Below are 14,477 nucleotides of genomic sequence, written 5' to 3' on the forward strand. Positions count from 1 at the left end.
AAATACTGCACAGTGCAAGACCACACCAACCCCATCTTGAAGCACAAACAACTATACATTAATCAGACCCTCTTCTTCCTTCGTTGTAGTTCATCTCATATAATCCACTAAGTGGATATTGGCGAAACATGACAGGAATTCCTCCTCCGCCGTTGGTTGAGGTGGGTAGTGGAACGGTGGAAGACTATTCTTCCCTTCCTCTCGACGCGTTTGCAGATGGCGGTTTCGTCTCCAAGCTTAGTTATCTACTGTTAGAGAGACCATTTTTCTGCATGGGCATCTTCTTCACTGACCTTGTGGGCGCCATTCCACCTATAATTTACCCTCAGGATTGCGTGACCCAAAGCCCCCCCCCCCTCTCTCTTCACACTAAAATGACCTTCAGAGGAGAGGTGTCAACTGGAGGTGATATTGCTAACTGGGATGTTTCTGGAGGAGGACTGGGCTAATGTACTGTGGCTCATGCAGTCGGGACTCTCCAAGAAGAGTGCATGTGGCAGTCAGAGTCTCCCAGGGCCGACATCTGGCCAGATCTCAAGTAGTAGGCTGATTTCTCCCTCCCTCTCTGTCTCCATTCCAATACTCTTCCCATCAAATCCTCTCTCCCTCCCTCTCTCTGCCCCCCCCCCCCCCTTCTCCAGTCCAAACCTCTCTCCCTCCCGACCTCTCTCTACCTCCCTCCATCTGCCCACTCTCTCTCTTTCTCTATCCCTCCCTCCTTCTGCCCTCTCTCTTGTCCCCGCTGGTCCACAGGGACCTGGGCAGGACATAATGGGCCACTAAGCAGCAGTTACTGTATTCTAGATTGGAGATGAAAAGGCTAATTCCGCGGGCCGGCCTTTCAATTTGGGGCTAATCGGTCCTTACATCTCAAAACCCTGTGGCAATGCAATCCTGGTTCAGGCCTGGGCAGTTTGGGTTCACTTAATTGTTTTAGATATCTAGGGAAAGGATACTAGTAGACTATAAATAGGTCTAAGTACTCTCTATACACTTTCTCTATTAGATACACCATTGAACCCCCGTCTTCATGTTATTATATTATATATTAATGAAATTAATTAAGAACGCTTCAAGTGTTAAGGACCAACATTTCCTAAAATATACATCAATTAGCCGTGTTTGTTCCTGCATTTAGGTTACCTTTACACTTCTCTAAGAGAGGGCTATTATTACTAATCAAGTAATAATGACGGATTTTTCCGGTGTAGATGAATCAATGTTAGGTGTGTTTGTTCCTGCATTAAGGTTACCATTACGCTTTTGACCTTTCATAACGACTGTATTCCCTGCCACTTAAAACAGCTCCTCCCACGCACAGGGACTATAGGGAAACGCACAGCTCACATCAGCCACAGAGCGAAAAAGAACATGTCTCACTTAGACGGGTTCTATCGCTCCAGGCTAAACAAATGGGCGTGAATGCCTGAGTAATGTCGAAACCTAGTATCACTACTGCCATGAGGCATATCCAGCTCGCAGATATCAGCGAATGAAATCATTGTGACCAATCAGAAAATGATACATCAGATCTACCAAAGGAACTTCTTTAAACATGTTCCAACACAACAACTGAAGACGTGGTGGTTTTCAAACGGACATATTGGTGACTGGGATCACTCTCTGCTAACTTTCCCAAATCCTCAGGTCTTCCAGAACATCTTGGTTGAAGGACTCTGGATTTCCTGCTTATTCCCTTCTAATGCCGGGAGTTTTTCAACCGAGATTACAGGAAACATTGGGATTTTTTTTATTTTAAAATTACGTCAGTCAGTCAGTGTTGCTGATAGACACCAAGGCTATTGCTGCTCCAGTCCCAATCCCAGTGTCTGCGACGTCTTAGCTGTAGCCTGTGGCTTTATGGATCTGATTACCCTACAGCACAGTTAACGATTGCTGAGCCCAGGAGATTTCTGACACCGTGTGCATTATGGATCTATTTTGTGTTCTGAGATGTATCTATCCGATGTGGGTATCAGGCGACCGCTGGTCATCTGGAGCACAGGTGTGACCGGTGGAAAACGGGTGGCGAGACGCCAATCTTGATAGAGTTCCTTTTCTGATGACTGATTATTTTAACCTCGGAGTAGACCTAGTCCATCGCAAAATGGTATCTTTAGCGGGAGATGAAAAGAGGGCTGAGGGGTTGGGGGTGTAGGAGGAGGAGGGGGAGTTGATGTATCTCTTTCTCAATCCCTCCAAAAAGCTGTCTCCTGCCTCCCATCTCCTGCGCCCAGATTTCCTCTGAGGCCCATAACTCCCGGGCCGAGCAGGGATTAACCATTTGCCCAAAGGTCTGGGTCATCACAAATAGACTTGTTCCAACAGCCATCCATCCACCCAGCCCCCCCCACCGCTGTCTCCCGACACGGCAGCTTAATGCACTCCGCGCCCCGGGATAATATTTACTGCCGCAGTCAGTCTCGCGGCGCGACGCCCCGAAGGCCGATCCGATATTGGTTACATTCAACTCCCTTATCGATTCTGTATAATCATCGGCAATGTTTTTCTTCCTCCCTTCGTTGTCTCCGGTCTTTTCTCCCTCCCAGTATGGTCGCCGCTTTAAATCTAAAGGACGGCGAGTTAATGAACTGACGCAGCAGAAATGAAAACAGCGTTCCAAGTCCTCTTGCGTAAAGGGGGGCAATATTTGAATAGGGCATGGAGAATGACACAAGTCTGTTCGGAAAGAGATAATTAAATGCTACTTTGAGATTGTAAATGGGAACAGAGTTGGTGGTATTGATAGGTCTTATTACTGCTGACTACATAGAAAATAGACAGGGGAGATGTGTGCTTCCATGTACCCTTAAGATTACAGGTTACAGTCTATTAGCCTTTGACCTCTTTTGGTTTAGTCCAGGTTTTACTATAAAGAGAAACACCAATGAACAACATGGACAGCTGCTTTTCACTTTTCACTTGAATAGGGCAATGAAATCCATTTAAGACACTTTTCTTAAAGGTCGGACTATAAGTGCAGGAATGACTAAGGCTTAAAAGACATTGCTATTTTATTGTTTCTAAAATCTCAGCGATAGCAATCGTCTGTGATAAAAAAAATCTAATATCAAATATTGAACTCGACAGTGCCTTTCAACCTCATTCATTAAAACACACTCTCTTTTTAAACCGGGGCCTATTGTAAACAATGCATTATTAATGGGAGCTAGCGTTCAAATATTGGGAAACAGAAAAAACTAAATTAAGAGTAGGGGCGAAACAAATGCTATTCAAAGCAGGGAGTTTAGGGACAAAAGCACTACAGGGGTGTGTAATATTATCATGGGACGTCGTACTACAGATAAAACCAGGGGACCATTGAGACATCATATTAATGAGGACAGGCAGGGGAACAAGACAGGGTGAGAGACAGACAGAGAGAGAGAAAGAGAGAGAGAGAGAGAGAGAGAGAGAGGTGGGGGTAGAACTGGTGAGGCAAAAGTGGCTACTTTGAAGTGCGAGTCAAAGTACAAGAAAAGGGGAAGGAGGTGAAAAAGGGGAAGGAGGTGAAAAAGGGGAAGGAGATGAAAAAGGGGAAGGAGGTGAAAAAGGGGAAGGAGGTGAAAAAGGGGAAGGAGATGAAAAAGGGGAAGGAGGTGAAAAAGGGGAAGATGGGGTGGAAGTCATGACCGCATGTGGTCCATGAAGGGAGGCTAGGGGGGGGGGGCAGTTCAGGGGACACGAAGCCAGAGAAGGCTTCTGGATTTTAACCACATAAGTCATTTTTTAACTGGTAAGCTGTTAGCTTTAAACAGGTAGCTACAGTATCATGCTGTGGCTCATTTGTGAGGGAAAACCCCTAACCTATCTCATACACCTTATCTGAAACATTCAGACCATAAAGGACGCACTACTACTGACATTGACCCATTGTGAGAAGAAAAAACATAGGTGAAACAAAAATTGCAAAACAAACTAGAATTCCTTCCTACAGACAAAAGGAGTACAGAGGCAGGCACTGATTGGCTGGTATAGAGTTGAGAGAGAAGAGGGCAGAGGTAGCCGTCTTCAGAAGGTCCTGCACAGAAACACAAAGGGAAAAGGCCCTAAGGATGGGACCGTAATGAGTCTCTCTCCGGAGTGGCCTCCTGCCAACGTCGAGCCAAGGTCAGGGACGGGACCTCGCTTCAACATTGGAATAGTGATGGACCGCAACGTCCTTGTGATGTCCAATGAGGGTAGCGTCTAAACTAATATACCACTGCCTCACAATAATAATGAAATAAATGTTTCCCCCAGAACAGAAGACGGGAGGCAATTTGATAGCCGGGACTAAATAATGTTCATCCCGTATTTCAGTTAATGAGAGCATGTCAGGGTTTTGGTCAGCGCTAATATAATAGAGACTGAGAGGCTTTATTGTTAATGAGGGAGAGATAATTAAGAGGGTATCAACTATAGTGGAAGAAAAGGAAGGAGCGAAGGAGGGAGAGAAAGAAGAAGGGGAGGGAGGGAGGGAATAGCGGCGGCTTTGGTCTTTGAAGAGAGGCGAGGATCTCCTCGTTGGAAGTCTTTCTGGGATGGCAGGTCAGATAGAGGTATGACTCATTACAGGAGTGTTGGGATTTGATGAGAGCTCTGTAGCCACAGCACTAGCCGGCCCTGACATAAGGAAGGCAGCTGGCCAACAGATCCCTAACACTGAGAGAGCAGATGACAAACAGAACCCTAACACAGAGAGGGCAGCTGGCCAACAGAACCCTAACACAGAGAGGGCAGCTGGCCAACAGAACCTTAACACAGAGAGTGCAGCTGGCCAACAGAACCTTAACACAGAGAGGGCAACTGGCAAACAAAACCTTAACACAGAGAGGGCAGCTGGCCAACAGAACCCTAACACAGAGAGGGAATCTGGCCAACAGAACCCTAACACAGAGAGGGCAGCTGGCCAACAGAACCCTAATGGAGAGAGGGCAGCTGGCCAACAGAACCCTAATGCAGAGAGGGCAGCTGGCCAACAGAACCCTAATGCAGAGAGGGCAGCTGGCCAACAGAACCCTAACACAGAGAGGGCAGATGGCCAACAGAACCCTAACACAGAGAGGGCATCTGGCCAACAGAACCCTAACACAGAGAGGGCAGCTGGCCAACAGAACCCTAACACAGAGAGGGCAGGTGGCCAACAGAACCCTAACACAGGGAGTGTAGCTGGCCAACAGCTACACTTTTCGTTTCTCTCTTTTACTACTGTCCTATCTCTGTCACTCTTTCTCTGTCACTGTCAATCTTTATCTAACTTTCCCCCTCTCTCTCCTTCCCTCCCCCTCTCTTCCTCTCTCCCTATGAATAAGTGTCTACTATGGCTGAAGTTGGGCACCAGGCAGTACAATATCACAATGATGAGAAGTGTAGCTAAAGCTTGTCATACGCCATATATCCCAAACCCCAGCCACAGCAAGTTAGGTCCTATTCATTGGCCAACTCACAGAGTACCATTTCCCTGCATGCCAAAAAGATGTCCCATTCCATAATATTAAGACCAGGAAGTTTAAATAAAGAGGCTGATGGGGATTGGAGGGGGATGGCGAACCAGAGAGAGCGAGTGTGTTCCTAACTCCAAAAGCCCCAATCCAATTTGGGCTAATTAAGGTCATACAAAAGCTCATCATAAATATTTTCCTTTCTACAGCGCCAAGGTCTACTGAATTATATTCATGTCTTCTTTTTCCTTTGCTCTCCAGTTGTCTCCCTTCTCAGCCAATCAAATTATTTTGTTGGTAATTAGAAGCTTCCTCTGCCCTGGTCGGGCAGGTGCTAATGAGGGTGATGCGATTAAGGAGGGCATGGGGGCTGAACTTGGGACTGTGCAAGGTGATCAGAGGGCCTGGGGAGAGGGGTGAGAGGGGGAACTCAGGGCCCGAGAGAGACAAGATCAAATACAGACAAAGCAGGCTTGATGAAGGGCAGGTCCAACATGGTAACAACCCCTTTGATACTGAACACTGATCAATGTTGACCTCAGTGAGTTAAAGAGGAAGGGAGCAACCGGCTAATAGCGAACACTCCTTTCTTCAGCAGGATCTAGCAGCATTGGCTTCATGCAGTGATGACGAAGACGATGAAGGCGGTGACAAATGACAATAACTTTCGGTAACACACAACTTTCTTAGGGAAAGTGGATGTGTGGGCAATTTCTTCCAGGTATGTAAATGAAATATGTATAGCAGCTTCGGATGAGATCGCAGAGATATAGAGATACATAGATTAAATCGAATTAAATCACGCCAACACACAGCCATTTATTTGAACATAACCTACTTCCATACCCATGCGGTGCTATCAAACATATCGAAAGCCCGGTGTACACTACACAATTTTGGCCCCGATGTAGCTGTCCCATACAAGTGTTTGAGATCGGCGACAACAAAAAAACCTATCGTCGCCTACTCGGGGCGCGTTGCCTCCCCCCGACGCTCGTTTAACATGAGCAGGTCAGAGACGCAATCTGAGGGCTACCGATCTCGTATTGGAGCACGTTTGATTTGACCCGCACAACATCTGCAATGCTCTTGTAGTGTGAGATGTGCAACGACAAGTTTTGAGAACGGTGATCAGCAACAGCCAATGAGAGCTCGCCAGAGCAGAAGCCGGTGAGATGATGACGTTATTTAGCGTTCCCCCAGAATGTGTGGACTCTCAAGCAGAAGCGATGACTACTACTAGCATGCGTTTGTACTTCCACAAAAGCCAACGTGTCAAATCGTTACAGCTCGGACGTTCACAAGCAACATTACTCAATTGGAAAATGTTGGCGAGGTAGTTCAACTCTGTACGGCAAGCGTGATTGTCTGGCTGAAAACGTTTATAAGGCTGCGTCGAGCCACATCTCGTTGTAGCTACGTTAAACCTAATCGCATCGTCACATCGTGGCTTTCGCCAGACAGCGTGAACGTGGGAAACTCAGCGGCTTTAAGATTCTGAAAGTTGTCGAGTGTACACCCGGATTAAGTACCTTCACTTAGACTAATAACACCACATGCCATTGCCCATTAATCCATATGTGTATAATGCACACTTAGAACATACTGTGCCATCAAACAGAAGGGAAATGTGTATATAAATACCGTCATTAAACTAATATGGTGTGTGCGATTGCGATCCATTAATTTGTCCAGTACTTTCAGACACAGTGCTATGAAATGACTAAATATACTTTAAGAAACCTACATTGAGCCATGGATGTGGTGTATGTGTGTGTGTGTGTGTGTGTGTGTGTGTGTGTGTGTGTGTGTGTGTGTGTGTGTGTGTGTGTGTGTGTGTGTGTACATTGGGTCAAATGCTAATACCGCAACAGCCAAGGATTAATATAAATTACCTTTCAAAAAAGTCATGAACCCCAACCATTACCAAGCGACACACACATACCGTATGTTTCATGTATCTTAACCATCCCTGTATGTGTGTGTGTATGCATGAGTGGGTGTGAGTGTTGATGCGTGTGTGTACGTGTGTGTGTGTGTGTGTGTGTGTGTGTGTACATTGGGTCAAATGCTAATACCGCAACAGCCAAGGATTAATATAAATTACCTTTCAAAAAAGTCATGAACCCCAACCATTACCAAGCGACACACACATACCGTATGTTTCATGTATCTTAACCATCCCTGTATGTGTGTGTGTATGCATGAGTGGGTGTGAGTGTTGATGCGTGTGTGTACGTGTGTGTGTGTGTGTGTGTTTGAATCTGTGTGTGCTGCACTGTCAGACTCTGCATTCTGCCTGGCTGACTGGTGTTTCCAGGCTAAATGCCCTTCTAATAGCCCTTTATTTCATCTCCACTACAGAAACTGCAAATAATGTAATAACCTTCACCCCCCCCCTCCCCAACTGTCTGGGAAGGAGCCATTGGTATGTCAGATAGTATAAGGCCAATGAATGTGTGTGTGTGTGTGTGTGTGAGCGAGCCTTCAAGGAAGTGGACCGAGCTCAGATGAAAACAAAGAGGTTATACAACCACATTATCATCGTAATAAGGCTAAGGGCAGATATGTCTCAAACAGGCCCCCTATTCCCTTCACAGAGAATAGGGTACCATTTAGGATACAGACTCAGTTTCTCTCCCTAACTGCCCTGAGTTGACAAAAACACTTGAAGCAGGAACAAAGTTCCCGTTCGTAAAACTTAAATATAATAATATCCACTGTATAATGGGATGACCTTGAACGTTGCCTGCCCGTCTATCAAAGAGCTCCACTTGCATTCAGTTTCAATCATTTCTGTATTCCTCTATTACATTACAACAAGCATAGAGGGAACATTATGTAAATTCAAGCCCAAATTGAACTGAACATTTTTCGAAAGAGAAGAGGATGTGGAGTGCTCGAACCCAGAGAGAGAGAGAGAGAGAGAGAGAGAGAGAGAGAGAGAGAGAGAGAGAGAGAGAGAGAGAGAGAGAGAGAGAACTCAGCCTCATGGGGGTTTATGGGATCTCCTTTAGCCAACTCCAATGGTGACAGCTAGTCTTGCTGTGGTCTGACACATAATGAAAAAGACATTACAAGCAAAAATACTTTACAATTTCCATTCATTTACAAACATGTGTGCGTTGTGCGTTGACTTGAAAACGTGTGCGCTCTGTGCGTTGTCTTGAATTCATTCTGGATTTGGGGACTGTGAAGAGACATTGGTGGCATGTCTGGTAGGAAAGTATGTCTATCAGAGCTATATGTACGATCTCAGTCACGCGCATTTCACATGAGAGGTAGCTCTCGTTCCATTGCTTTTGTACAGACAATGGAATTCTCCGGTTGGAACATTATTGCACATTTATGATAAAAACATCCTAAAGATTGATTCTATACTATACTCTATACTTAGTTTGACAAGTTTCTACGACCTGTAATATACCTTTTTGAACTTTTCGTCTGACGTTTGGCTGGACCTGAACGCGCGTTTGGATTTTTTTTATCAAACGCCCTAACAAAAAAAGCTATTGGACATAAATGATGGACTATATGGAAGAAATCAAACATTTATTGTGGAACTGGGATTCCTGGGAGTGCATTCTGATGAAGATCATCAAAGGTAAGTGAATATTTATAATGCTATTTCTGACTAATGTTGACTGCGCAACATGGCGGATATTTTTTGGGGCTGTTTTGGGCTCTGAGTGCCGTTCTCAGATTATGCTTTTTCCGTAAAGTTTTTTTGAAATCTAACACAGCGGTTGCATTAAGGAGAAGTTTATCTATATTTCCATGTAAAACACATGTATTTTCATCAACATTTATAATGAGTATTTCTGTAAATTGATGTGGCTCTCTGCAAAATCACTGAACATAACATGCCAATATAAAATGAGATTTTTGGATATAAATCCTAAGAGTGTCATCTGATGATCATCAAAGGTTAGTGATGAATTTTAAATGAGACACTCATTTTTTAAATGAGACACTGTGGCTGGATTAACGCAAATTTTATCTTTAAAATAGTGCCCAATAGTTCTATGTTTGAGAAATTTGATTCATGAGATTTCTGTTGATTTGAATGTGGCGCCCTACAATTTCATTGGGGGTTCCGCTAGCGGAAGATATACCCATTTATTTGTATTTTTTAAAACATTTTAGTAATTTAGCAGACGCTCTTAACCAGAGCGACTTACAGTAAGTAGTGAGTGCATATATTTTCACATTTAATTTTCTTTCATACTGGTCCCCCGTGGGAATTGAAATCAGAAACATGGAGCTCTACCAACTGAGCTACACAGGACCCTCCCCATCTTCACACCGACTTTGTCAATATGACAATGTTATACCTAGGAGACTAGTTTCCTCAACTCCTCAACTTCCTCAATTGAGTTTTAGGTATTTGACAAGGTTTTGAACCAAATGCAAATGCTTTTAGTTAGATTTAAGACCAGTTTATTATCAAAAGGTATTCTGATACTGACTGTAACTCCTTATTTAGAATTCACTGGCTTTGGGTGCTGACATGTAGAGTGTGGAATCATCTGCGCACATAGTCATTCTAGCTTTGTGTAAGACCAGTGGCAAAATAGAGAAGAGTAACGGCCCAAGGCACCTGCCCTGAAGGACACCGCAGTGTTCATATCTGATGTTAGAGAAACATCCATTGAAGAACACTCTCTGGGTTCTATTGGCCAAATAACTCTCCAACCATGTGATGGCAAGTGTTGGAAAGCCACAGCAAGTGAATTTCTTCAATAACAATTTATGATCAATAACATCAAAGGCTGCACTGAAATCTACACAGCTCCGACTATTATCTTATTATCCATGTCTTTTAACCAATCATCAGTCATCTGAGTCAATGCAGTACAAGTTGAGTCACCGTATTTAACTGGTTCTCTTTGTATTTGGTAAAACACAATTCTCTCCATCAGTTTACTAAGAACATGCAGCAAATTGATTGGGTGGCTGTTAGAGCCAGCAAAGGGTGATTTATTATTTTTAGGCAGTGGAATTACTTTAACCTTGCCAGGCAACCGTGACTCAGAATCGATCTCCACCCTCCCATCAGATGCCCCAAGACTGGGTATCCTGGCCTAGCTGTTGTTTTGTAACTGGCTATTTTGAGACTAGACCAGAACAGAGTGCTCTTTGCCTGCCTGCCAGAAATGGGTTCTGTCCCAAATGGCACCCTATTCCCTACATAGTGCACAGCGTTTGACCAGTCCACATAGGGTTAAAAAAATATATATAGTGCACTATATAGGGAATAGGGTGACATTTGGGAAGCACCCATGAGCTGTTTGATCTAGACATAATAGAGAGTGTGTGAAAAGGGTAGCGTGTATGTGCGTGGTGTGACCATACATCAAACAAAGGTGTCTGTTCCTTACTAGGTCAAGACTACATCAAGGTGTGCCTGGGGCCGGTCTAGTGCTGCTGACCCCGGGCCACGTATAGTATGTTCCTGCAGTCAGTGGTTCAAACTCTCATTCCGCCACCTACTTCCTCTGCCATAGCCAACATATCTATCCTTAATCTGTCAATGAAACTTGAAAACCCCTTTAAAAGGTATGTGACGACTGCGCCTCATGCGTCTGCTTATAGCTCTCTTATTCAATGTCATGACAGTGGGGCTTTCTACTGGTAACGTATACTTAGTAACCCAATAAGAATTATCTTCTGACTGTGACCTTTTGAACTCTGACTAACAAGCATTACCGACCAACACACTTTGCATTTTGAGCTGCAGTAGCTCGGCGGAGGCTTCCTTGACATTTTCCTGCTCTCTCTCTCTCTTGTACCGTCTGGGAATGCAGTATTGACATCCTATATGTCCATGTGGTGTATCAGATAAGCACATCACGGCTCTGCAGTACAAGGGGAAATAAGGAAGGGAGATTGGGTGCGTGGCATGGCGAGAAAGACCGGGGGGACAAGGGGGGAAATTGTGACTTACCTCGACCAGCTTGTTGGCGTGCTCGCGGAACACCTGCGCATACTCCTTGACCTCCTTCTCGTTGCCACTCTTGGCCGCTTCGATGAGCACCAGCAGCGGCACGTTGGTCTCCAGGAACGAGTCGGAGATGTGGTCCATCACTGCCTTCCTCAACTGGAGAGAGAGGGACAGAGTGTGCTTAACCTCGTGTTTACTAAGTGTTTTAACTTTCCATGACAGTGAAGTATAACATATTTATCATTGAATTGAGAGCGAGGGCATAGAGAGAGAGAGAGAGAGAGAGAGAGAGAGAGAGAGAGAGAGAGAGAGAGAGAGAGAGAGAGAGAGAGAGAGAGAGAGAGAGAGAGAGAGATCGAGAGATCGAGGGGAAGAGGGAGTGAGAAAGAGAGAGCGAGGGGAGAGGGACAGAGAGACAGAGAGCGAGAGAGACAGAGAGAGAGCGAGGGGAGAGGGACAGAGAGACAGAAAGCGAGCGAGGGGAGAGGGACAGAGAGACAGAGAGCGAGAGAGACAGACAGAGAGCGAGGGGAGGGGAGGGGGACAGAGAGACAGAGAGAGAACGAGGGGAGCTGGACAGAGACAGAGAGAGAGCGAGGGGAGAGGGACAGAGACATAGAGAGAGCAAGGGGAGAGGGACAGAGAGACAGAGAGAGAGAGCGAAGGGAGAGGGACAGAGACAGAGAGACAGCGAGGGGAGAGGGACAGAGAGACAGAGAGAGAGCGAGGGGAGAGGGACAGAGAGACAGAGAGAGAGAGAGCGAGGGGAGAGGGACAGAGACAGAGAGAGAGCGAGGGGAGAGGGACAGAGAGACAGAGAGAGAGCGAGGGGAGAGGGACAGAGAGACAGAGCGAGGGGAGACGGACAGAGAGACAGAGCGAGGGGAGAGGGACAGATAGACAGAGAGAGAGAGAGGGGAGAGGGACAGAGAGACAGAGAGAGAGAGGGGAGAGGGACAGAGAGACAGAGAGAGAGCGAGGGGAGAGAGACAGAGAGACAGAGAGAGAGCGAGGGGAGAGAGACAGAGGGACAAAGAGACAGAGAGAGAGCGAGGGGAGAGAGACAGAGAGACAGAGGGACAGAGAGAGCGAGGGGAGAGAGAAAGAGGGACAGAGAGAGAGAGTGAGGGGAGAGAGACAGAGAGACAGAGGGACAGAGAGAGCGAGGGGAGAGAGACAGAGGGACAGAGAGACAGAGAGAGAGCGAGGGGAGAGAGACAGAGAGAGAGCGAGGGGAGAGAGACAGAGGGACAGAGAGACAGAGAGAGAGACAGAGAGACAGAGAGAGAGCGAGGGGAGAGAGACAGAGAGACAGAGAGACAGAGAGAGAGCGAGGGTAGAGAGACAGAGAGAGAGCGAGGGGAGAGAGACAGAGGGACAGAGAGACAGAGAGAGAGACAGAGAGACAGAGAGAGAGCGAGGGGAGAGAGACAGAGACAGAGCGAGGGGAGAGAGACAGAGAGACAGAGGGAGGGGGAGATGAGCAAACAGAAAGAGAGGATCAGCAGCAGCAGGGGGTTGTAAAATAGTAAAATGGCTGCCCGCGAGGTGTTATTTTACCCATGAGACCTTTTACGAGGGCAGCACTTTGCGACTTATATATTTGTTTATGGAATCGTTTTGCCAAACTGGCAAGGAACACAGTCTTTTCCCCTGCTAAATGGACACTGATGGTATTCACAGTCTCTTCATATCGGACAGTGAAACAGACGAGTGGGTATAGAGTCAGTACAATGACAGTAGACATGTGCTTTATCTTACTAAGAGAAGGACTTGGGCATATGGACCCTTGGAGGCAAGCAAGCACGCAAACACAAAACACACACTCGGAAGGAAGGACAGATGCAAGCACACACACACACACACACACACACACACACACACACACACACACACACACACACACACACACACACACACACACACACACACACACACACACACACACACACACACACACACACAGACAGACACAAACTCCAATCGAGTTAAATGTCTTTGGAGTAGCGGTTCAAAGGAGTCAATTGACTAGTCTTGTGAAGTTTAATTTCACGACTTTCAGACTGAAGCCATTTGAATGAATGAGCAACTACGGTGGGGACTTCACTTTAGTTTCTGATGCCATCGTTCATAATTAGGCTATAAAGAAAACATTATTGCACCACGTTCCTGGTGTTAAAGAACTACAGATTTAGAGGGGCAGCGAGGGAGATATGGGGGTGCCGGTGATTGACAAGGGCATTTGGCTCCTAACCAGCAATAATCATCAGTCAGTCAAGCGCATTCACACACGCACGAGCACGCGCGCACACACACACACACACACACACATTAGACAGTGAAACACACACTCACCCCTCCACCGACCAATTAAAATCTTAACTGCCAAGCCACAGTGGAGGGACAGTAATGATGAATTATGGCTTGTGGAGGTTTAATCCATCACTCTGGTTCTTTGAGGGGAGACTAGGAGTCTGCCTCCAAAATTGATATTTTGCTGCACTACTATTGGCCAGAGTCATACGGACCCCGGTCAAAAGTAGTGCATGGCATAGGGAATAGGGATCCATTTGGGAGACATACTACAAGCTGGCCAAGAGCTGTAGGACATGACAGGCCTACATAAGCAACCCAGCTTTAGCCAAAATCCTGTGTTCAATAGGTGGGAGATGTTTTAACCCTACAACCACCTGGCCTTTCAGCCTATAAGTACCCGCTAGAGAACGTTCCGGCCATTTTAGCATATGGATCAGATGCATATCAACCCGCAAGGCGCTGCAAAACATAAGCACCGATGCTTGGTAAAGAGTTTATAAAGGACGAAAAAAAGGGTGAATTGCTTGAAGAAATATTGACGGGAAAATAAATCAATACAAACAACAACAACAACAACAACAACAACAACAAAAGAATAAGAACAATAGTTACAGTGCCTTCCGAAAGTATTCGGCCCCCTTGAACTTTGCGACCATTTGCCACATTTCAGGCTTCAAACATAAAGATATAAAACTGCATTTTTTTGTGAAGAATCAACAACAAGTGGGACACAATCATGAAGTGGAACGATTTTTAACAAATCAAAAACTGAAAAATTGGGCGTGCAAAATTAT

The 14,477-nt window shown here is 45.8% G+C and overlaps 1 protein-coding gene across 1 annotated transcript in view; it reads right to left on the bottom strand.

Annotated features, from left to right (window-relative positions):
* The window catches only part of LOC139418798 (catenin alpha-2-like), a 628,002-nt gene that overhangs the window by 113,144 nt on the left and 500,381 nt on the right, over nucleotides 1-14,477 (bottom strand). Inside the window, exon 8 of the mRNA XM_071168509.1 lies at nucleotides 11,371-11,523. Within this exon, the coding sequence (XP_071024610.1) occupies nucleotides 11,371-11,523 (153 nt within the window). The remainder of the gene's footprint in view (nucleotides 1-11,370; nucleotides 11,524-14,477) is intronic.

Source organism: Oncorhynchus clarkii, chromosome 10, assembly GCF_045791955.1.
Source record: "Oncorhynchus clarkii lewisi isolate Uvic-CL-2024 chromosome 10, UVic_Ocla_1.0, whole genome shotgun sequence".
Taxonomy (NCBI): Eukaryota; Metazoa; Chordata; class Actinopteri; order Salmoniformes; family Salmonidae; genus Oncorhynchus; species Oncorhynchus clarkii.